A 25,159-nucleotide genomic window follows, 5' to 3' on the forward strand; every position below is an offset into this window, starting at 1 on the left:
CATGAAGCCAGGATGACTAACCCAGGATGACGCATAACGGACCATCACTTGCCTTTTCGGAATGGACTATGCTGGTCTTCACACAGAGAATTTTTCAACCCCCTCCACTTGATCTTTGTCCGGCTTCCCCTCTCCCTCCTTATAAAAACTTCTGCCTGCATGGGGTATGAAGATGGGCTTTGAGATAACAGTCCCTATCTTCCAGGTTGCCAGCACCTAAAAATAAAACTACTTTCCTTTACATAAGCACTGGTCTCTCCAGCATTGGCTTTCAAAGTGGCAGGCAGCCAGAGCTGCATTCGGTTACAGGTTGGCATGAAGTATTTCTCAAAACCACCTGCCAGTCATTAAGCACCTACTGTGTCAAGCATGTTACATAATCCCCACTCCTTTGCTAATTCTTCACAGAAGGTGTTAGCAGAGCATTTCTCTGATAAGACTGAAGGCTGAGAGACCTGAGTAACTCACAGAAGGTCTCAGTGCAGCAGAACAAAATCTGAACTGAGGTCTGGCTTCCAAGGCTCCTTGAAGCTGCTTTGGCCACTAAAACAATGTGTGTGCCTTTTGGTGAAGGAAATAGTGATAATACCAGTCATGCTAATTTAACTGTTGTCATGAAAATCAAATCATATTTTAGATATGGAATACCATGATGCTAATGCCACAAAGTTAATATACTTAACTCCAAATTAGGACATCCAAACACCTGCCGCAGCTCAGTTCTACACTCGGTTCAATTTTGGACAAGTCATTTAATCTTCAGACCTGCTTCCTCAGCACTAGAATGAAAGAATAGGGCTGAGTAACTTTTAAGTTTCTGCCCTGCTCTCAAATTCATCTTCTAGATAAAGCATCATATACTTAAGAAAAATTATAAAACACTCCTCAACTTTATCTTGTCTGTTTGATTTAGCATCTCATTTATTTCCCAATTCTCTTTCAAGGTTTATCTTTTGGCATCCTAATATGTTCACATTTTTTTAATACACTGCAGTAATTTCCAATAAAACAATTCATGATAGAAGATGAAAAGCGCAAACCTTTAGAACTGTGTGCAAGTTTAAGTTTTAAACGTGCAAAATATTTGAGGATGTGTATCTTCTTCAAAAAGATAAAAGAATTAGTAGAAAAGATTTTTCAGTAAATTAATTAGGTCATAATCAACACTACTAGATTTTAAAACTAAACCTGTTACTTCATTGTTGTTACAAGTGCAATGAAAATGTACTTGAATGTCAGTCTTGCTACGTCCTCAAATTATACCATGCCTCAGTCACCTCATCTTAAAAAATAAGCATTCTACAACTATTTATTTCATAGAGCTGTTCTGAGGAATGAAAAAGATCTATATAAAATGCAGTACCTGGGACACAGTAAATGTCTAACAAACATGTGGTTGTTGCCACCGTCGTCCTGTCAGTTATTTTCACACGTGAGCAGGTTCAGAGCATTATTTTCAGGGAACAAATACCTGAGTGCCTACTCTCCTAGGCACTGGGAATTAAAGCCCGTGGCCTTGCAGCAAATTAAAGGAGGATTAGGAAACAAATGGTGTAACAGGTTAAAAAAAGAAAATGTAACCAGGTTCAAATACGACAAAACGCCATATTTAGGTTAACGTTTGTCTTCTCTGCCTTTTGCCCGCGAGACTGTCCTTAGAATCCGTTTTGGCGTCTTCAGTTGGACGTCACAAGAAACGCGACCAATCGTGCCCGGTCCCGTAAACCATGCTTTCTCCACTCTTCCCGCCAGACATGAAATGCCACCGGTTTCCTCGGCTGACACCCTTTCATTTCTTTCGCCCGGAGGAGTATGTCCCGAGGGCCAGTCCAGCCCCGCCCCACGTCGTGCGAACAGGATCGCAGCGCGGCTCCCCTACAGTGACGACACACTTGAGTCCCCGTCCAAACGTCACTTCCCGAACTCTTCGCGGAGCCTTGTGGGTAGCCTGCCGGGGTCTCCTGGCGACGACCATGGCGGGCGATGTGGGCGGTCGCAGCTTCACGGATTCGGAGCTGCTGCTGCACCCGGAGCTGCTCTCCCAGGAGTTCCTTCTCCTCACGCTGGAGCAGGTCGGGCCGCCTGGGCGGGTGGGCCTGGTTGGAAGAGGTGCAGGGGTCGAAGTCGGCCCCAAGTATCATCTGGAGGCGGACACACCCGCCGCCGTCGCTCCTCCCGTCCGGTTTCTGCGACTCTTCGCGCAGACCGACCTTGTTCCCCCACGCCCCCATTCGGAAAAGAGATGTCCTTAGCTTATCAGGAATTCTTGGGAATTAATAGTCATCTTTTCGGGTTGTGGATGGCTCGCAAAGAGGAGTCTAGCAGACCCCCGCGGCCTGTGTGCAAGCAAGGGCCCGAGGAAGAGAGGTACTGGGGAAGAATCATAGAAGAACGGAAATGAAGGGCAGTCATCAGGAACTGTCAGGGCTGGAAAGCATCGGAGAAATCCACACTTTCACCTCGATTAAAGATGAGGAAACTGAGTCCCAGAGAGGTGAAGTGCCTTATTAAAGGTCACCCCATCGGTAAATGCGGTAACTGATGGCAGCCAGGAGGAGAATTCGGGGTTCCGGGCTCTGTAGCGTTTGCTCTTTTTCAGCTATTGTGGCCTCTGATAGTAGACGAAAAAAAAGTAAAAAACTGGTCAATTGTGTTTAAAGTAGTAGAGAATTACTGACCATTTCCTTGGGGTTATATGTAGCACGTTTTGGTTTTCTAGTGTTTTCTTTCAGTATTGTACTCTGTCTAATTTCATCAGGCCCCGCTCAGTCGATTACTTTAATGATGTCAGTTACCTTTCGCCTTTGTATCTCAAACTTTTTAGGTACAGCAGAGTCACCCAGGGCTTCTTAAAACATATTGCTTGCTGGGCTTCATCCCCAAACGACCGTTCAGTAGGTATGGGGTGTAGCTTGAAAATCTGCATTTTTAACAAGTTCATGCTGCTAGTTCAGCTACCTCTGCCCTTGAGTAGTGCTTCCCAAGCTAACCTGCCAGTGAATTCTCTGAGAATGTCTAAGAGAACTTCCAGGGTTTCCACATATCTCTGAGTGAGTACAGGGTGAAAGTTGATAATACAGGATCATCTCCTATAGGAGAGAAACATTGTACAATTTGTACTTTTAAGTTTTGAAAGGAAAAAGGGAGTGGGGGAAGTTTATCATAGATTGTATTTGTTTTATCAGTTCTACTAAACACAAATGTTTCCAAGCCTTTCAGAATTGCAGTCCAGGACCCATACTCTCATTTCCCTTCATAAATCCAAACTCTGTATCTGTAGAGTTAGCCCTGTGCCTCATGCTGTAGTTTTTCATGATGCTGAGAACAGAGTGGAAAATGAGGGAGCATGAGGTGATTTAGATGGGGAGGGCAGTGACTGGAAGCTACTGAAGACAGGAGGGACAGGTTTTAATGATGTACTGTTATCGGTACCATCATCCGTAAGGCAACTGCATTTCCATGCACAGGGCCATTTGAAATCTTGGTATTTATATTTAAGAAGCAGTATTAAAGAAACATGAGATATAATATACAGGGTTAGGCCTCCCACCCACTAATCTGATCATGGTATTACTACTCTGATAACATTTTTTGACATAATATAATCATTATCATTGTTTTCTTTTGTCCGGTTTCTCTAGGCAGTTACTCCTTTTCAGTTCCCTTCATTGATTAGGATGATGCTAATGAAAATGCTCTCATTGCCTGATCTGTTGGCCGAACATGTGTGGACAACAGCCCTTGTCCAACCAACCATTGTCTTTAAGATGAGGCTGAACCTAATATTTACAGAGCTTAATCCATTTATTATACTGCTTTTTCAGTGTTATATAGGACCCTTAAGCACATGTCTAATTGTGACAGTGGTTTTGTAACTTGTTATTTAAGCAGCAGTGTTTTGCCCTGTTAGGTAGGTAGTTGGTTGTGTTAAAAAAAAGGATGTTGTTTTGAAATTACTTTTGTTTCCTTTTCCACAGAAGAACATAGCTGTTGAAAATGACATAAGAATAAACAAAGATAATCTTACTGATCTTTATGTTCAGCATGCAATACCATTGCCTCAGAGAAATTTGCCAAAGAATAGATGGGGGAAAATGATGGAAAAGAAAAGAGAACAACATGAGCTAAAAAATGAGACTAAAAGGTACTTTTTAGTGGTTCTTGTTTTTATCTTATATAAATAATTTTTGCTTTTATCTTTTTCTCCCAGGTACATTTAGGTTAAAAAATTTTCATTTATTCAACAACTTATATATTGAGCACCAGGCACTGTATGTATACCATGAAGAAAACTGACAAAATTCTCTGCTGATATTTTAATTGGAAAAACCATAATATAAAAGTTAAGTAAAGTATATGGTATGTTACATGGTGATAGATGCTAAGGAGAAAGGAAAGCAGTGATAGTGACTATAGTTTTAGGGAAATTGGCCAGAGACAACCTCACTGAGAAATACCATTTCAACAGAGAGACCTAGAAAGTAGAGAGCAAGCTATTGTAGCATTCCAGGCAGAATACAAGAATTGGGGTCAGAGTGTGCCCACCGTATCACCACCAACAAAGAGCCCACCAGGGCGAGAGAGGAGAGACTCAAAGAAGAGCAGAGGGAAGAGGTTAATTGGGGATGAATGGAGATTGTCAGATCACGTAGAGCTTTGTAAGTCATTTTGAGAACTTTGGCTTTACTGTTGAGATGAGTAGACACTGGAGGATTTTGAGCAGAGTGATGACACCATCTGATGTACATTTTAACAGGATCATGCTGGCTGCTGTGCTGAGAAGTGATTTAAGGTGGGGGAGGGGAAACAGGAAACCAATCAGGAGACTGCAGTAATCCAGAGAATAGTTGGTAGTGACTTAGACTGAGGTAGTAGTGGACTTGGTAAGAAGTGGTTGGAGTTTGGATGTATTTTTAAGGGTAAAGCCAACAGCATATGCTGAATTGTGAGGAAAAAAATGGAATTAAGTAAAACTCTTAAGGGCTTTGAATAATATATCAATGAAGAGACTCATTTGTTTATAAAACAACAAGCAAATGAAGTTCCCCTTTCAAGCTACATTTGACTGATCAGTGTAGTTAGTTAACGAGGACAGAGTATCCAAAGACCCTTAAGAGGGCTAGTTATTTCTTTTCCTTTGTCTCTTTTATTGCAAGTGGTGCTATTGATTAATTGCTAAATTTCCTGAGTAAGGTACTAGGGCAGTGCACTAGAGACAGTAGAAGAAGATGGTGTGAGAGGGCAGGAGTGAAGGGGATTGCTAATTTTGAGTTAATTACTGGCTTTAATCTCTAGTTACAGAGAACGAAGGAAAATTCATGATAGGTAGGGAGATTATTTCCCAAGGAGTAGAGTAGTTGAAGAATGCAACATGTATGCTCATAATTTTTTGAAAAGTAAATAAATGTACAGTATCACTTTTGGACACATTCAGTTCAGATTGAGTATTATTTTAGCTTGATGTTGCATATTGGTACTGTGTTAATTTCCTAAATCTATGGATTATGCTGTATGTATCTTTAATTTACTTTTGTTGACTCTTACTACGAAAGTATTTTCTTTTTATCTGTATATTCAGGTACATTGTCCTAAGCAGAGCTTTCAGTCCTGTTATACTTTACTTCATATGACAATACCTTTTTTTAGGCCGTTTTGAAAGGATCTTTGGCTCTATTTTTAAAAATGACAATTTGATTCTTGTATCAGAGTATTAAAGCTGGAAGATTGTTAAGAGTTCAGCAGGTGTTGTTGAATTGCTCATTATTTTATCTCTAAAGGAATTGAGCTCTGGAGAAATATTGTGACATGTCCTAGATTACAGAGAGCTAGGACCAGATCTTTATTCAAACTTGGATGTGCCTCTTGAATCTTAGATTGAACTCCCACACGCAGATGCATCCTACTGACAGTCCTTCTGTTTCCCTTCTGCAATGGCAGTGAGTGTATAGTGAGCTTACTTTTCATCTTTACCAAATGATTGTCCGTGGCAACTCAAAAGTTGGTGAGGTTGGCCAGTCACCTGGGATCTGATTAAAAGGCAGACTCTGAATTTTTTACAAGGTCCGAAGGTGCTGCTGATGCTGCTGGTCTCTGGAGCACACTTTGAGTAGGAACACTGAAGTGTTCTTCCTCCTGAAGTTCTTTTGACATGTTTAATTAAAAGGTTTTTAAGTAAATCTCTTGTTTGACTTGAAGTATAATTTGTAATGAACAAATGAATGCTTTTATTATCTTTAGGATTAGGAGTAGAAATTAGATGTTCTGAAGCTAGATCTGAAGACTTGCTAAATTTTAAAATTAAAATTATACAAATGTTACAGTTAGTTTAGAAAATGCCAGTCCAATTAAAAAATTTGGGCAGATGACCTGAACAGAGACACTTCTCCCTAGAAGACATACAAATGGCTATCAGATAAGTGAAAAAATGTTCAACTTCATTAGCTATAAGGGAAATGCAAATCAAAACCACCAGATAGCACCTCACACTTGTTAGAATGGTTATTATCAACAAGACAGGTAATGACAAGTGTTGGAAAGGTTGTGAAGAAAAAGGAACCCTCATTCACTGCTGTTGGCAGTGTAAACTGGTACAATCACCGTGGAAAACAGTATGGCAGTTCCTCAAAAAACTAAAAATAGAGTTACCATATGACCCAGCAATCCCTCTTCTGGGTATCTACCCAAAAAACTTGAAAACATTTATTCACAAAGATATATGCACCCTTATGTTCATTGCAGCATTATTCATGGTGACCAAGACATGGAGACCACCAAAGTGTCCTTTGATATAGAGTATTGGATGAAGAAGATAGGGTACATATATTCTATGGAATACATCTCAGCCATAAGAAAAGATGAAACTGCCATTTGTGATAGCATGGATGAACCTTGGGAATATCATGTTAATGAAATAAGTCTGAAAAAGCTAAGAACTATATGATTTCACTCATGTGGGATATAAAACTGAAACTCAAGAGACACAGACAGACAACAGGATGGTGACTACCAGAGAGAAGTGGGTAGGGGAGTCAAATGGATGGGGACAGGATGATTTGACTTTGGTGGTGGTAGGAGTATACAGACCATGTGTCATGGTGATATATATACACTTGAAACCAAATGACCTTGTTAAACAGTGTCACCTCAATTTTATATTATTTTTTTTAAAAAAGGAAAATGTCTTGGTTTCAGAGACTTTAATGAATGGAATAGAATGTTCTGTATCATTGTACATAGACTGCCACTTTGGTAGTCTTGGTATAGTTTTGTTGTTTAATATTTCATCTGTCAATGCCGCAGGCCCTATACTAAACTCTGTGAATGACATGTTAAAAATTGTCATGATCTGTGCCTTCAGGTGGCCTTCATGGACCACAGCAGGTGCTGTTAAGTCTTTATGTACATGGGAAGGATGGCAAGCTTGGGATGGACAGTGGATACACTGCAGAGATAGAGAGCGCTGCGGTGGGAATGGGCGGCTTCCAGTGCCCTGTTCTGGAATCAGAGACTAGCAAGGTCTCAGTGGGTATTGGAATAGTTTTGTAATTTATTAGGCTTTCAAAATAATAATACATAATCAAAATAACTTTATTAATAAGATGGTGATTTTTAAAAATTAAAAAAATTTTTTTCATTAATAGGAAATTGTTTTAAGTTCTAGGGTTAGTTGGTAGATTGATGTTTTAAAAATAACTCTTGTGCATATAATTAAGCTACCTTTAAATTTCATGTCAATAAATCACTAGAGAATTATTTTACTTAGATTTCTCTATCAATAAGGTTTTTTTGGTAATTGTTTGCTTTAACTTAGTATTCTAGTGACTGCTTTGCCATTCCAGATGGTATTTTTCACTAACGGCCTCTCTTTGATTTCAGGAGTAGCGCTGTAGATGTGTTAAAGAAAAGACCCCTCATTGTGTTTGATGGAAATTCAACAAGTACAAGCATAAAAGTGAAAAAGACAGACAATGGAGATAATGATCGACTCAAGCCTCCCCCTCAGGCAAGCTTTACCAGTAATGCCTTTCGAAAATTATCAGATTCCTCTTCAAGTCCTTCAACCCTTATCTTGTCTTCGGATTTGCCTATGAACAATAAAATGGAACACAGTCATAATGACACTAAACAGAACCATGACTTAACACATAGGAAAAGCCCTTTGGGTCCTGTGAAGTTGCTGCCTTTGTCCCCCGTGGGAACCACTCCTGTGAAGTTAAAGCGAGCTGCTCCTAAAGAAGAAGCTGAGGCTGTGGTGAGTGTGGGACAGTTTCCATGCTCCTAAGAAATGGAAGTGATATCACTGAGCAGTCAGCTGTGCTACAAGCTGTTCTACCCTCACGTGATCTGTCCTATTTTTACATCTCATTTCTCATGTGTTTGAACCATAGAATATTAAAATCCATGATGATAAACTAATGCTTTTTTTAAAAGTATAGTTTTTTTCCTGCTTAAAATGTGTAAAGAGAAAAAGTTTCTTAGACACTTCAACTAGATTTTCCTCGTTCAGATCCTTTCAGTATCTTGGAGCTAAAAGAAAGACATTCTTTTGTTAGCAAGACTCAGCATGTTAAGTAATTTGTGCAGGGTCACACATTTAAGTGGCATTGTAGAACCTGATCTTTGTTTGGCGCTTCCTTAAAACCACACTAGAGTCTTTAGGATTTACCACTTGTTTCCCCTGCCCCTCAAATATTTCTACACTTGGAGGTATAGAGGCAGTTCAGGGGAATCTACTATGTTGTGTTCTACTATACTTAAGCATTTGGATGCTTGGATTTTATATGTTGGCAAATTTGATACAGTTACACAATTTATTTAGAATTTAATTATGATATTATATAAATATCCAGCAGTTTTATAGACTTTATTCCTTGTTTAAGTCCTTTCAGACTGCTCTAACACAAAGTACCATTGATGGCTCAAGCAACAAATATATATTTCTTACAGTCCTGGAGGCTGGAAAGTTTAAAGCACTGGCAGATTCAGTATCTGGTGAGGACTTACCTCCTGGTTCTTAGCTGTCTTTTACTGTGTCCTCACCTGGCAGGAGCTAGGGAGTCCTCTGGGGGCTCTTTTATAAGAGCTCTAATCCCATTCATAAGGGCTCCACCCTCATGACCTAATAACTGTAAAGGCCTCACCTCCAAATATCACTTTGAGGGTTAGGTTTCAACATTTGACTTTTGAGAGAACACAAACATTCAACCCTGCACATTTCTGTAGTATACTCTTTGGCTTTATTATCTTCCAGTTATGTGTCAAAGGGATCAAAACTCAGGGTAGTTCAAACATTTTAAAATAGTAGGCCCTGGAAAAAGAAAGCTACTGTGTATAGGACCAATCCTAAGTTCTTATATTAGTTTGTTGAATCCTTTTAGCAATCCTGTGAAGTAGGCACAATAGTTATTCTCATTTCACAGATGAGAAAACAGAAGCTTAGACAATTTAAATAAACGTCCAGGATTCCTGAGTTAATAAGCGGCCAAATTGCAGTTGGAATTCAGGTCTGTTTGGCTCCAGAACATGCACTTCTTATGACACCATGCTCCCTCCACACTTACTTCAGCCACCTTTGTGGGAAAGAGGAGGAGGGTGTCAGTAGGAGTGGGAAGAAGAATCCACTTCAAATACTACAATATGGAATGGACTTCAAGGATTTTTTTTTTTTTTCAGTCTCTGAGAAAACATTTTTTTACTCCGGAAATCATTACTCTCAGAGGCTTGATTTTTTTTTTTCTTAAGCAATCTTTTCTCGTGTTAAGATCTTGGATTGTGATTGAGGGAGAACATGGCAGGGAGGAAATAGTGGATCCCCTGAAGGAGCTTCCAGAAAAATTAAACAAACATTAGCACCTCATCCCTGCAGTCTATGGATTCTAATCTAATTGGTTCTGAGGTAAGACTCCGGTCTGGACATCTTTGTAAGTGCCCTGGGTGATTCTAGTACGCAAATGTTTGAGAACCACAGCTAGAAAAATGGTAGCTAATCTCCTAAAATCTTTTCCCACCTGATGGCAGCAGCGATCTACCATTTATATGTCAGTATTCAACCCTGGTGGTTTAAAATGTTCATTTCAGTTATTCTCTAACATATTACTGTTTATGTCTTTTCAGAATAGCCTGAAGCCCCCAGAAGCAAAAAGGAAGATACAACACGTTACATGGCCATGAAGGAATGTTTCCAAAAATGTAAATATAACTGTAGCTGTAGTTTTCAAACAAGTTCTCATATATTGACAGTATTTGCAGAGATCTTGATTATTTTGAAATTTTCTTAAGAGGTTTAAAATTAGGTCCAGAAAAATAGTCTTTCCGTTCCCTCTCTCCCTGCCTGCCTTCTTTTAAAAGAAAAGAAAATTGCCTTTTATTCCCTGATGAGGAAAGAATTTCTTTTTAAATGAATGGCTTAGTATAAGTCATTCATATTGACCTTAGTTAAATCAGTAAACTACAAGTCTGGTATAAAGCATCGATGAATTTTAGGAATTATTCTCATTAGTCTCTTTCAATGTTTGGAGAACTTTGAAATTTTTTTAAAAACTCAAATATTTCAGAAGTTAACAATTTTTGTTTCCTTTCCCAAGCAAAAGAATATAGCAGTTCATCACAGCGTTTTAGTAAATACTGCCAGATTCATCCTCAAGGTTCACCAATGAAAGTATATTTTCAGTGCTGCTAATAAACTACTCAGAACATACAAATAAAACTGCTATTCTTTAAGTGCTTGCTATTGCTCCCTTCCTTGAAGTCAGGACAGAACTGACTTCTTACGGGCTGACTAATCAATGTCACCCCAGGTCCACCCTTAGAACATTCTTGTCATGCAGCAGCCCTGCCTCCTCCTCTACATGAGCAGTCTGATCTCATTCTGTGAGCTCATGCATCCCTCCCTCCTAGGATCTCAATGAGGCTGACTAAAAATCTTCAAGTATAGCAATCACGTTAGAGGTGGTATCTGTTGGCAGAAAGTTTAGTGAACAGGAAGAAGGGGGTGAAATTCTAGAATGTAAGAGGAAAGGAAGTGTGGCATTGAAGGGAGAAAATTCAGTGTGATCCAGAATAGGCAAGGAGAGGAGGAGGAGAAGGTACTAAAGTCAGAAGTCAGTGCAGCAGTTGGCGATGGTCCTTGCTGGTTTAACATGGACAGCTTTTCACAGGGCTGTCAAACAAACATACCTAGTAAGGTTTTGTGTTTGTGTTAAAGTAGTAGTATTCCAACTGCGTAGTTGAAGTCACTGGGAATATAGGGTTAAATCTTATATTTGTGAGTTGTAGTGTCCACTTTTCTGCTGTGTTTCTAACCAAGTACAAGAGTACTTTATACTTTTTCCCTTACGATTGTCCTTCAAATTGGGGTTTGTCTTTTCTGTGCTTTTTGAGCAATCTCATTCCTATTTATATTTGTTAAAACAAGCATTTTAGTTCAGCTATTGAATAACCTTACAAAAAAAATAATTCAGCCTTGCAGGTTAAGTACTGTACTAAAACTTTAACCCTGCAGGTTTTAGTCATTCTGACTTCAGCCAGACTCTAAATCTGTACACATAAAAAAAAAAAAAAGAAAGAAAGGATACATACTAAGTGTTATGTAGATTGCTAAAGTTATGGTAAATTGTTAAACATATAGTTATCTGCAGGGCTGATATATATAATATTGTTGAAGGACAGTGTATTCCTATATATAACTATGTTGAGAGAAATTTTGAGAAGTGCAGATTTTAGGGTAGAGTCACAAATTCTATTTTATAGTCAGTTGTCCCTTTCGTTTTCATCCACATTTCTCTCAGTTAAGAGAGAATTGTCCATTTGATAGTTTTAAGTCAGTAGAAACTTATTTTCAGTTCCTCAAAATTAATTTTTAATTTGTATATTTAATTTACAAAGTAGGTTGGTGATAACAGCTGAACTGTGTAACATTGTTGCTTCAAATTGAAGTTTATATTATGAACATTCAGAGTCAATGCTCATACAGCAGCATATTCCTGAGCTATTTTGAGTTTGAAATGTGAAGAAGAGCTAAACGATGTTCTGTGTACATATACCAACATCTTAGAGCACTGTGCCTTCTCAAGGGACAGAGATACAGCTTGTCTTCAGTGTCTTTTTCCTCATACTGAAGGCTGCTGAATGATGGAGATCTGAAGCAGAAATGTTGGGAATCTCATATTTGGAAATGTTGCTTTGGTAAGCTTTGAAGTTGAGAAGGGCTTGATTGAAATGGCTAACAACTTCAAAATCCTTTATACCTATTAACATGGTTTACTATTGTTGCTCTTGATTCTATATTCCAATAAAGCCAGTTTTTTTATTGGGTTAGGAAAGTGAATGTCACTCGAGTCAGTGAGTGGCTTCTAAGGTACAGTTACAGGCACTTTATCACTTCCTGCCATTGGCATGTGGTCTTATTTTTCCTTTCCCCTCTTTGTCCCTCTTTTTCCTTTTCCTTTCCCATATTTTCACATTCTTTGCTTTCATCTCCTTCCTCCTTTCTATAGATCCTAAGCTTCAGGCTTAGGTTTACAAGTCATATTGCTTGGCTCTGCTCCTTCACTGGGGGTAAAGATAGGCTGACTTCCAGTCCTCTTACATATGAGGGGTCATAGACTGCTTGTTACATGAGTCCTGGAGAGTCTCAATGTTGTGCGGCACCAGGGCACAAAATTGCTTCCCAATGGCTGTAAAGTCTGTGCGGTTTTCCAAAATAGTTTTGTTAATCTAGACAGCATCCAGGCACTTTGGAAAGTTGGTCCAACTACTACAGGCCATAATATTTTTGCTAATATTAAAATTCCTTAGAATTGTAATTATTATTTGAAATAATATTTTGGTTGACTTAAGTTTTCAAAGATGATACTAAAACTGATGTAGAGACTCATTCAATAGTAGTGACCTTTTAAACTTAAACATTAAGTGAAACTGCCAGTAGATTAAATAACATGTATGTAAGAGCTTCCTCTGCTCACTACTGTGCAACTTCAGTGATTTTTAGAGGCTACAAAATGATCATAATGTTTTTTAAGTGTGCTGTTTTATTAAATGCTTGTTCAGATTTTGTAATTCAGTACAGAAAGTTTAACCTTGCAATGTACATTTTTTTGTATGTAAAAAGTCTTTTAAGTAGCCGTATCCTTATTTAAATAAACTGAATAAAATTGAGTAGGTCTGTCATTCTTAAAAAAAAATAAAATGGAAAAATACTCTGTAATGACTTGCTCTCTTTTTATTTGAGTAAACTATATTGAAAGATGTCATTTTTTTAATAGTAAAACCTCCTGTACCCAGATTGATGGTGCTCAGGAGTGATTCCAATAATCCACCCACTTCCTGCTTTAGAGGGGTGCTTGGCTAGAGTGGCCTGGTTTCCAGGACACCCTGATGCTACAAAGGCTGACATATTTACTGCCACTACACTTGGAGGGATAGAAACAAGTCCGTGAACTTCATCTCTTGTAAGCTTTCTTAACTGGGCGAAACCAGAGATTCAATTGAGGGCTTATTTGTGTTCAGGCAATCTTAAGAGTTAATTTCTAAACTGGCATATTAATATTGGATAGTGAAGCTCCAAATTAACTAACTTGGAAAAGCCTCAGGTAACCTCTTCCTTGAACTTAAAAAGTAGATCCTTGATTTTTTTTGTCTGGACTAAAGAGACCAAAAAATCTTATTTCCATTTACATATTTACTAAGGTGGTTTTTTCCTAACTGAAGTGCTCTGCTCTATTAATTATCGTTATACTTGATTGTCTTCTGTGTTGTGGTAGAAAAAAATAACGGTGTGAATTAACTTCCTGCTCCTAAAGAGAAGACAGGCAAGTGAACAACCAATAATGGATAATTGTAATGAGAGGAAGAAAATCAAGCTTAATCATGAAATAGGGATGCAGAAGGTGGGGTGAGAGATTACTTTAAACATAATGGTTGGGAAAGGCCTCTTTGAAAATTTATGCGGCAACAGCTCTGAAAGCTTTAAGGAAAAGCATCCTACATGTGGTACATTGTGATCAAGCAAGTGCTCATGCTGTCACACTTGGACACCTGCTGCAGCCAGGAGAGGAAAATGTTTGCTAGAAAAATATGTCCCCGCTGACAACATCCATCCCCAGACTAGCTGTAGGTGACCAATTGCATGGAAGTCCGGGGCAGACCAGCCTGGACAGCTGACTCACAGAGTCATTGTGAATAGAGTAGAGTAGGGGTTTATTAAGCCACTAAGTGTTGGGGATGATTTGCTACCCAGAGCTAGAAAATAGACATCAGACTTGAAAGTGAAATTAAAACCCCCAAGTTTTAATAGGTTTTTAGAACAAAAAGACTGGTGTGGCTCAAAACAGTGAAACTAGTTGGGGAGGGTAGTATAAAATGAAGTTGAAGGCAGGCAGAAGCCAGATTATGGAGAATCTTAGGTGGGCCATGTTAAGGACTTTGTATTTGGTTCCAAGTGAAATTGGAAGTTGTTTGTCAGCAGTATTCAGACTTAACCAAACAGTCAGTTGAATCTAAAGATAGAAACAAGACTAGTTAATTAAGTGTATAGTAGTAAAATTATTACCTCTAGTAAAATATACTAGGTGTCTTGTTTTTTAGGCTTTGGATAAATTGTCAGGACTAAAATATATTTCATTTCATTTTATTTTTTTCCATTATAAAATATATTTCTTTGACTAATAATTAAACCTTAGGAGACTATAAAATATCAGTTAGATGAAAGATAGTTTTATAAATATAAAAACACCAAATCGAGTTAAGCATTGTTATATTTATTCTGCCCCGCTACATAATTTTTTAAAATAAACTTTTAAAATACAAACCTTGTAGAAATTTAGATTTATAGAAATACTGCCAAGGCAGTGCCAAGTGTTTCCTTACTTTCCCCCATTACTGATTTATATTAATGTCGTGCCTTTGTTTAAATGAATCAATATTGATATGTTATTGTTATCTAAAGTCTATAACTTTATTCAGATTTTCTTAGTTTTTACCTAATGTCCTTTTTCTGTCCCCAGAATACCACCTTACCTTTAGTCTTCATAATAACTTAGTAAACTTATCTGGGCTGTGACGTTTTCTCAGACTCTTCTTAAATTTCTCATAATCTTGACACTTTCAGAGCATATTGGTTAGTTTTTTTGTAGAATGTCCCTCAACTACTTTCCGTCACCCTATGCTGGAATTGTTCTTTACTATAGATACCCTCCCTATGTGCTACCCTTATAACGTATCTCAATAAAACACATCCCACTGTAAAAAAAATACGTAAATAATAAAAAGCACCGAAGAGTTGACAAAAATCTAGAGACCACAAGAACCGAGCACAGTAGGCCATTTTGTTTGATGTGTTATTGAACAATGTGTTGTAAAGAAGACTGAGCCCTGCAACCCACAAGATAGGAAACCTAGTAGCTATAACTCCAAAGAGCACCTGTCTCATGTGATAAAGGTGAATTAGAAGTAAACCTGTTCTGCTGACGAGGGTGGGGGGGAAGTGAAAGAAAAGAAAGAACAGGAAAGGCAAAGAAGGGACAAAGTGGTATGGAAGCTGTAAGCAATCAAGCAGGCCCTCATACAAATTTGCAGCTAAATTTTACATCTCCAGGATAGTGAATGAATTGCAGGAGGTGACTTGGAAGTAGTGCTAGCCTGTGATGCTATCAGGCTCATGGCAGAGCCAATGGAACTCCTCTCTGCAGGAAGACACTGCTTTGAAGCCTGGGGAAATGTCCACAGATAATTTTATAAAGGCAGTGAGTAGCACATGTCAGAATTATCCAAGCATACAGGAAACAACGTACCAAGTATGAGATGTAGCAGAAACATCAGGTGGGAGAGACTGACCCCCAAAGCCTTCATGTATTAGAATAATCAAGTAAAGATCAAGCAAGTTTCCTTGCCATATTTAAAGAAAAAAAGATAAGCTTTACATTAACTGTCCAGTATAGAAAACTATAAAAAGTGTAACACATTTTTATTTTTCTTGAGATATAAAATAGTATAAAGTTTAAAATACACAATTCAGTGACTTTACATTCATATACACGTGTATGTGTGTATGTGTTGTCACTACTGCCCAGATCATGATACGGAGCAAGAGTTGGGAAACTTTTTGTAAAGGGCCAACTAGTATAAATTTTAGGCCTTGTGGGTCACACCACGTGTAGATGAATGGGCATGGCTGTTTTCCAATACAGCTCTTTAAAGGAAAGCAGGCAGTGGGTAGGATTTAGCCCATGTGCCACAGGTTGCCAACCCTAATACAGAACATGTCCAGCATTCCAAACAGCTCCCGCCTGTCCCTTCCCACACAAAGAAGTGACCACTATTCTGACTTCCATCTCCATTGTTGAGTTTTACCTGCTAACATTTATTTTAGGCACTTTCATGTATGTGTTTTATTTCACAGTTTAATAAAAGACCTTGTTCATAAAATGGCTTATCGTAGAACTGCATTATTTTACAGCCAGAGTATTTGTTCAAAGTCATGATTCTGGTAGAGGGGATAGGTGGCGCTGGGGTGGAGGCCCAGGCAGGCTTTTGGTGTCTCTAGGTCCAGAGTCCCCTGAGGTGGGTGTGGGTGTGGGGGCAGTAATCTCAGTTCACTACTTTCAGGACTTTCCCCTTGATTTTTGGCTTCTCATCATTTTGACTATGATATGTCTGGGTACACATACCTGCATTTTTCCTACTTTGACTTTGTCAAGTTCCTTGGATAATGTTTTTCATCAAATTTAGGCAAGCTTTCAGCCATTAATTCTTAAAACATTTTCCTGGCCCTTTTCTCTCTCTTCTGGTATTCCCATTTTGCCTATGTTGGTGCACTTAATGGTGGCTCACATTTCTTTGAGGCTCTAATCATTTCTCATTCTTTTTTTGTTTTTCAAATTTCATGATCTTTACTGATCTACCTCTAGGTTCACTGATTTTTTAAAAATTATTATATATGTTCCTTTCGTTGTTTAAACATAGTTTCCTTTGCATCTTAGAACATGTCCATAACATATGGTCAGCCAGGTCAGAGGTTCTGCTTTAGCGCTTTGAGCTAATAAGAACTTCTGATCTTTGCTAGTGGTCTGTATATGGCTTGGAAAATGCTTTCAAGTCTGCTCCCTGTCCACGCTGATTGCTCCTGAGTGGGTACAACCCAGTCCATGCACGTAGTCTTTCGGATGCCCCAGGGAGAAGTGGGATCCCAGGAGAGCTCTTCCTAGCTCTTCCCTGGTTTTCTCTGTTAAACTTCTGACTAGCCTGCCATTTAGCTTTTTTCTGCTAGTAACATGGAGCCACCAGCCCCCTCTTAATTGCCACCAACTCTTTATTGTTTTTGAAAAGTTGGGTAATTGAAGGTTGGGTTCTTCTAGTGTAACTGTGGTTTTAATAAGGAACAGGGTAATACGTTCTAAAATGAAATTTGGAAAGTTTTTACTTTATTTCTTTTTGGAATTCTGCCATTTTTATTTTGAAAAGCACATTTGCAAGAATGTTTTTATTTTTATATTATGAAATGGAAGAGGGCAAAACCACCAAAAAAGGAAAAGCCCACCCAGCTGGTGTGGCTCATGGATTGAGTGCTGGCCTACAAACCAAAGGGTCGCTGCACATGCCTGGATTGCGGGCCAGGTTCCTGGCCGGGAGCACGCAAGAGGCAACCACACATTGATGTTTCTCTCCCTTTCTTTCTCCCTTCCCCCATCCCTGCAGAAGTAAATTAATAAATAAATAATCTTAAAATAAAAAAAAAAGCAAAGCCTCAAACTAACTATAACTATGGAAGGTCTGTCTCAGACCTGATCAAACATTTCTTTTTTCTTTTTTTGCATTTATTTTTAGTAATGGCTTATTTGTATATATTTTTACATTCTTAATCTGTGCTTTATATCAATAGACTTTTTTTTTAATGTTCTCATACATTTGTCTCCAGTTCCTGCCACCACTTTCCCCTGCGCCACCCACCACCACCTTCTACCCTCAATCCTTCCCCACTTTGGCTTTGTCCATGGGTCCTTTGATTGACCTTTGTTCCTTGATTTGACTCTTCCCCTTCTTTTCCCGGTCACCTCTTCCCTCCTTTCCTCTCTTTACTGTCAGTTTGTTTTTTCTTTCAATGTTGTTGGTTATATTTTTCTTACTTGTTTTGTTGATTAGGTTCCACTTATAGGTGAGAACATATGGTATTTGTCTTTCAGCCCCTGGCTTATTTCACATCATAATGCTCTCCAGTTCTGTCCATGCTGTTACGAAAGGTAGCAGCTCTTCCTTTCTGCAGCATAGTATTCTATTGTGTGAATGTACCAGTTTTTTGATCCACTCATTTATTGATGGGCACTTAGGTGCTTCCAGCACTTCGCTATTATAAATTGTGCTAAAAACATTGGGGTGCATAGGATCTTTTGAACTGGTGTCTTGGGAGTTCTTAGGGTATGATCCCAGCAGTGGAATCGCTGGGTCAAAATGCAGTTCATTTTTAGGTTTTTGTGGAAATTCCAAACTGTTTTCCACAGTGGTTGCATCAGTCTGCATTGCCACCAACGGTGTACTAGGGTTCCCTTTTCTCCACAACCTCACCAGCACCTGTTGTTTCTTGATTTGTTTATGATGGCCATTCTGACTGGTGTGAAGCAGTATCTCATTGTGGTTTTAATTTGCATTTCTCTGATGGCTAGTGATGCTGAGCATCCTTTCATATGTCTTTGGGCCCCATGTATGACCTTCTTGAAGAAGTGTCTGTTCAGGTCTTTTGCCCATTTTTTTAAATTGGATTGTTTGTCTTCCTGGAGTAGAGTCATGTGAGTCTTTTTACATATTTTGGAGATCAAACCCTTCTCTGAGGTATCATTGGCAAATACATTTTCCCATATGGTTGGTTCCCTTTTCATTTTGCTGATGTTTTCTTTAGCTGCACAGAAGCTTCTTATTTTGTTGAAATTCCATTTGTTTATTCTTTTCTTTATGTCCCTTGCTCGAGGGGGCATATTGGTGAAAATATTGCTGCATGGAATATCTGAGAGTTTTCTGCCTATGTTCTCCTCTAGGACTTTTATGGTGTTGTGACTTATATTTACATCTTTTATCCATCTTGAGTTTATTTTTGTGTATGGTGTAAGTTGGTGGTCGAATTTCATTTTTTTTCCATGGAACTATCCAGATCTCCCAACACCATTTGTTGAAGAGGCTATTTTTACCCCATTTTAAGCTTCTGCCCCCTTTATGGAATATTAATTGAACATAGAGACATGGGTTTATTTCTGGGCTCTCTATTCTGTTCCATTGAGCTATGTGCCTGTTCTTATGCCAGTACCAGACTGTTTTGATTACAGTGGCCTTGTAATATAGTTTCATGTCAGGTATTGTGATTCCTCCTACTTTGATCTTCTTTCTCAGAATTGATGCAGCTATTCGGGGTTGATTATGGTTCCATATAAATTTTATAAATGTTTGTTCTATATCTGTGAAATATATCATTGGTATTTTAATAAGGATTGCATTGAATATATAAATTGCTTTGTGTAGTATTGATATTTTGATGACATTAATTTTTCCAATCCATTAACATGCTATATGCTCCCATTTATTTGTGTCTTCCTTAATTTCTTTCTTCAGTGTTGTGTAGTTCTCTGAGTACAGATCTTTTACCTCCTTGGTTAAGTTTATTCCTGGATACTTTATTTTTCTTGTTGCTATAGGAAATGAGACTTTTTTTTCCTGATTTCTGATTCTGATATTTCATTGCTGGTGTACAAAAATGCTTTCAATTTCTGAATATTGACTTTCTATCCTGCTGTTTGACCAAATTCACTTATTAGGTCAAGTAAGGTCTGTGGTGTAATCTTTGGGGTTTTCTGTGTACACTGTCATGTCATTTGCAAACAATGACAGTTTTAGTTGCTTCTTTCCAATCTGGATGCCTTTTATTTCTTTTTCTTGTCTGACAGCTGTGGCTAGGACTTCCAATACTATGTTGAATAGAAGTGGTGAAAGCGGACAACCTTGTCTTGTTCCCAATCTTAGTGGGAAAGCTTTTAGTTTTTGCCCATTGAGTATGATGTTGGCTGTAGGTTTTTCATATATGGCCTTTTTTATGTTGAGGTATGCCCCCTTTATTCCCACTTTGCTCAGTGCTTTTATCATAAATGGATGATGTACCTGATCAAATGCTTTTTCCGAAACTATTGACAGGATCATGTGATTTTTGTCTTTCCTTTTGTTTGTTTGATATATTACGTTTATTGATTTGCAAATATTGAACCACTTGATCATGGTGGATGATCTTTTTCATGTGTTGCTGGATGCAGTTTGCCAATATTTTGTTGAGAATTTTAGCTCTATGTTCATCAGCAATATTGGCCTGTAGTTGTTTCTTTGCTGTGTCTTTATCTGGCTTTGGACTTAGGATGATGCTGGCCTCATAGAAAGTGTTTTGGAGTCTTACCTCTTCTTAGGTTTTTTAGAATAGTCTGAGAAGGACAGGGTTTAGCCCTTCCTTAAATGTTTTGTAAAATTCTCCTGTGAAACCTTTGGGTCCAGAACTTTTGTGTGCTGGGAGTTCTTTGATTACTGCTTCAATTTCACCAGCTGGTATCAGACTGTTCAGGCTTTCTGCTTCTTTTTCATTCCGTGTTGGAAGGTTATGTTTTTCTAGAAATTTTTCCATTTCACCTAGGTTTTCAAATTTCATGACATATAATTGTTCACAGTAATTTCTTACAATCCTTTGTATTTCTGTAGTATCAGTTGTTATTTCTCCTCTTTCATTTCTGATATTATTTATATGGGTCCTCTCCCTTCTTTTCCTGATGAGTCTTCTTAAAGCCTTGTCGATTTTGTTTATCTTCTCAAGGAACCAGCTCCTGGATTTATTGATCTTTTGAATTGTTCTTTTAGTCTCTGTGTCATCCAATTGTGCTCTGATCTTGATTATTTCCTTCCTTCTACTCTCTCTGTCTCTGTTGGTTGTTGTTTCTCCAATTCTTGAAGATGTAGGGTTAAGTCATTTATTTGAAATGTTTATCTTTTTTTAAGTAGGCCTATATTGCTATGAACGTTTCCCTCAGGACTGCCTTTGCTGTGTCCCGTTGGTTTTGGACTGTCATGTGTTCATTTTCATTTGTTTCCAGAAACTTTTTGATGTCTTCTTTGATCTCATTATTGACCCATTCATTGTTTAATAGCATGCTATTCAGTCTCCTTGAGTTTGAATGTTTTTGAGTTTTTTCCTTGAGGTGGATTTCTAGTTTCAAGCCCTTGTGCACCAAGAAAATGCTTCTTATGATTTCAATTTTCTTGAGGCTTGTTTTGTGTCCTATCATGTGGTTTATCTTTGAAAATGTTCCATGTGCATTTGAAAAGAATGTGTATTTTGTTTCTTTGGGATGAAAGCTTCTATATATGTCAGTTAAGTCCCTTTGTCTAGAGCATTGTTCAATGCAGCAATATCTTTGTTGATATTTTGTTTGGAAGATCTATCCATTGTTGGCAGTGGGATATAAAAATCCCCTAGTATAAGCATGTTGTTGTCTATATCTTTCTTGAAGTCCTCCAAGATTTTCCTTATATATTTGGGTGTTCCTATGTTGGGTGCATCTTGATTTACAATGTTTCTGTCTTCTTGATGGGTTCTTTTTTTAGTATTATGAAATGTCCTTCGGGTCTCTTTATGGCCTCTGTTTTGAAATTTATTTTGTCTGATATAAGTATTGTTACCCCTGCTTTTCTTTCCTGTCCACTTGCTTGGAATATATTTTTCCATCCCTTTACTTTCGGTCTGTGTAGGTCCTTTTTTATATGGTGGGTCTCTTGTAGGAAGCATATGTGCGGGTCATGTTTTTTATCCATTCAGCTACCCTATGCCTTTTGATTGGAGCATTTAATCCATTTACATTTAAAGTTCTTATTGACAGGTACTTACTCATTTTTTTCCCTTTGTGTCTATGTTCCTCACTTTCTCACTCTTTTTCTTCATTTTCCTTAAGCAGTTCCTTTAGCATATTTTGCAGTGCTGCTTAGGTGGAGGTGTATTCTTTTAGCCTTCTTTTGGCTGGGAAATTCCTTATTTCACCTTCCATTGTAATTGAAAGCCTTGCTGGGTAGAGCAGTCTTGGTTGAAGGCCTTTGTTTTTCATTACTTGGAATATTTATTTCTATTCCCTTCTGGCTTGTAGTGTTTCTGTTGAGAAGTCAGTTGCTATCCCTATCGGGGCTCCCTTGTATGTTACTACCTGTTTCTCTCTTGTTGCCTTTAGGATCCTCTGTTTGTCTTTGATAGTTGTCATTTTAATGATGATGTGTCTTGGAGTGGGCCTCATTGGGTTTCTCTGGAATGGTACCCTCTGTGCTTCCTGGACTTGTGTGATTTTTTTCTCTCCTCAAATTAGGGAAATTTTCCATCATTACTTTTTCAAACAGGTTCTCTATTCCTTGTTTCTCTTCTACTTCACGTATCCCTATTATATGGATATTACTACGTTTCATGTTCTCTTGCATTTCCCTTAATGCCTCTTTGTTCTTTTTAAGTCTTTTTTTCATTTTCTTGCTCTTTCTGGGAGCTTTTTTCTACCTTGTCCTCCAGCTTGCTGATTTGATCCTCTGCGTCATCTAGCCTGCTTTTGATTCCTTTTACTGTATTCTTCAATTCAGAAATTGTATTCATTTTTTTCTTGCCTATTACTGATAGTTTCTATGTCCTTCTCCTGCTGATATAGTTTGCAGTAATTTCCTCATAGTTTCCCTATAGTTTTTTGCAATTTTCTCAGAGCTCACTGAGCTCATTGAGCTTCCTTAGAACTGTTGTTTGGAACTCAATATCTGATAGATTACTTGCTCCTATTTCATTTAATTCTTTTTCTAGGGATTCCTCCTTTCCCTTTGATCAGGCAATGTTTCTTTCTTTTCCCATTATATGTGAGACTCTTCTTTTTTACTTCTTCTTAAATTGATCTTTCTTGACTTCCTGACTTTGTGGTGTGAACTTCTATGGTTGGAGACCGCTGTTTTTTCTTTCTGGATTTGCCTCTGATGATGTCAGATGTTGGCCCCGTCTGACCTTTGGATGGATGGCTGTTCGGGATCCAGGAATCTATTCTCTGGTGGCTGTCTCCTTTAGTTGTTAATCTAGTCACTCTGCACACAGCAGTCAGGCTTAAGTACCATGGGGCGGTGCAGAGTCCCTCCTGAAGGTGGGGTAGTGTGTCCTCTCATGCTGCCACAACGCAGGGGAGTGGTCTGCCCAAGCCAGATGGCTGCTGCTGTATTGAGATGTCAGCACCGGGATCCTGCAGCTAATCTCTCAGTTCTCTCCCCAAAGCCTCCATCTCCAGTGTCTCCTCAAGTGTCTCTAGACCACTCCTCTCCCCCCTTATCCAGGGATCTACTATCTGTGACTGCCACTCTGTACTCAGTAATCAGGCTTAAGCACCACTGGGCAAGGGCAGAGCCTCCTGGGGGCGGGGCTATTGTGTCCTCTCATGCTGCTGCTGCTCAGGGGAGTAGTCTGCCTGAGCATGATAGCTACTGCCCTATGGGGGATGGCACAGCACTGTGATCTCGCCGGCTATTCCCTCAGTTCTCTTCCCCAAAACCTCCTTCTCCAGTGTGTCCTCCACCATGTCTAGATCACTCTGCCCCCACCCTTGCCAGATCCAAGGGTGTCTGCAAATTAAAATTTATGCGTTGGCCCTTTAAACAACTATTTGCATCTCCAAACCACCCATCTCTGGCAGAGCAGCCCTGCAGCTCTTTGCAGCTGGCTGTTATCTATGTACTTTTTGGCTCTTGTGCTGTAGGCTGGAGATGCCTGCTATGGTTCAGACCCCACTCTTCTCAGGGAAATCCAACTGGCCACTTAAATATCCCTCTGGCGCTGCTGCCTGTCGGTGCCCAGCCAGTTTTCTAGAGTCTCCCTGCACTCCTTACCAGTTTGTGCAAAAGGTGATTCTTCTGTCTGTCCGAGGTTATAAGGCTTCCCTCTCACTATTGTTTAGATGTTTGGTCCAGGTGATTGCTCCACAATTTAGTTTTAATTCCAAGTTGGTCCTGGTAGGTCAGTGTGACTTCCATTCACTCCTCTGCCATCTTAACTCTCCTCTATCCTGGGGACAATTGGTAGGATTTCATCAATGTGGAAGACTGGCATGATGGCCTATCAATTATTTATATGATTGACTTTCTCAGACTCACTCCCTCTGAGCTCCAGCACCAGGTTAGCAGCTTGAAAGGCACTTGTGGCATATGAGGAGAATCTGAAGTGTCTTGCATTAAGGTCGCAGCTTTCTCCCAACAGAAAAGCTATTAGAGGTCGTTGTCCCTTTTTGAGCCCTCCCTCAACACAGCCACAGAGCCAGCATGTGGGGGCCATATCTGTGACCCTATCTACGTTGCTAACACTGTTTGCTTTACCCTGGAGATAGATCTAATCAAATATTTCTCACAATAACAGCACTGATTTAGAAATTGACTTGATGTATCCCTAGTCAGCATGTAATGGGACTTGATTTTCACCAGATTGTTTCTGCTGCATAGGATATCATTTTATAATATTGCATTGTCTTATAAAACTTAAGCACCAAAGGTTAAAACATTGTTACTATCCAGAAAGAGAAATATGCAATGTCCTATTTCATAAAGCAGCTCAGTGCTTGCAATTGTATAGTCTGCTTTCAACAATGGTTTTACAGACTACTGCTGAATTAGGAACTCAGAGTGTCATCTTTATAGCAGTCATTCTGTCTCTTTTTCTCTTTTTTTACTTTCTTTTCAGAAATACTTGCTGAAAGACTTCCAGTATGCACTAAGTTGCTCAGGTGTTGACGATATACTCACGAAGAAGATGTCACCTTTGGCCTCAAGGTGCTTGTGTCCTTTTGCAGTCCTGCAGTTTATGGAAGAGAAGGCAGGTCAGTGTGACATCCATGACGATGGGAGAGCTCCGAGCTCTGTCCAGTGACCCCAACACTGCCTTCATTTCATTGTTACCAGCTCATATTCTGGAGCTTCCACAACTGCATAAAGTGCAGAGTATTCAATTCCAAGAGAAAGAGAGTTTGGGAAAGGGGAACAAAGAGAAGGTAGCAAGGAAGAGGCCATAGTGCTGAAGGCTTTTAAATAAAAGGTGTGATATAGTTTTAGTTAACAATGACCCAGCTCACTAGAACTAGCATGTCAGATAGTGATCAGT

General features: G+C 38.9%; 1 protein-coding gene across 1 annotated transcript; it reads left to right on the top strand.

The window, feature by feature from the left end:
- Positions 1-1,926: 1,926 nt before the first annotated feature.
- Positions 1,927-25,116, top strand: CUNH2orf49 (chromosome unknown C2orf49 homolog). Its single transcript, XM_054585769.1, has 5 exons — positions 1,927-2,072; positions 3,978-4,144; positions 7,876-8,251; positions 10,114-10,188; positions 24,743-25,116. The coding sequence occupies exons 1-4, from the start codon at positions 1,974-1,976 to the stop codon at positions 10,168-10,170; spliced, it is 699 nt and encodes a 232-aa protein (XP_054441744.1). The 5' UTR covers positions 1,927-1,973; the 3' UTR covers positions 10,171-10,188; positions 24,743-25,116.
- The last annotated feature ends 43 nt before the right edge of the window (positions 25,117-25,159 follow it).

This window comes from Pteronotus mesoamericanus, unplaced genomic scaffold (genome assembly GCF_021234165.1).
Source record: "Pteronotus mesoamericanus isolate MK-2021 breed Mesoamerican mustached bat unplaced genomic scaffold, CSHL_Meso_final contig_121, whole genome shotgun sequence".
NCBI lineage: Eukaryota > Metazoa > Chordata > Mammalia > Chiroptera > Mormoopidae > Pteronotus > Pteronotus mesoamericanus.

Bases quoted from the DNA above. Each gene is read 5' to 3' on its own strand.
- CUNH2orf49 (XM_054585769.1), top strand. From the start codon at position 1,974: ATGGCGGGCGATGTGGGCGGTCGCAGCTTCACGGATTCGGAGCTGCTG. The intron at 2,073-3,977 runs GTCGGGCCGCCT...CCTTTTCCACAG, and splicing joins TTCTCCTCACGCTGGAGCAG to AAGAACATAGCTGTTGAAAA. The intron at 8,252-10,113 runs GTGAGTGTGGGA...ATGTCTTTTCAG, and splicing joins AAGAAGAAGCTGAGGCTGTG to AATAGCCTGAAGCCCCCAGA.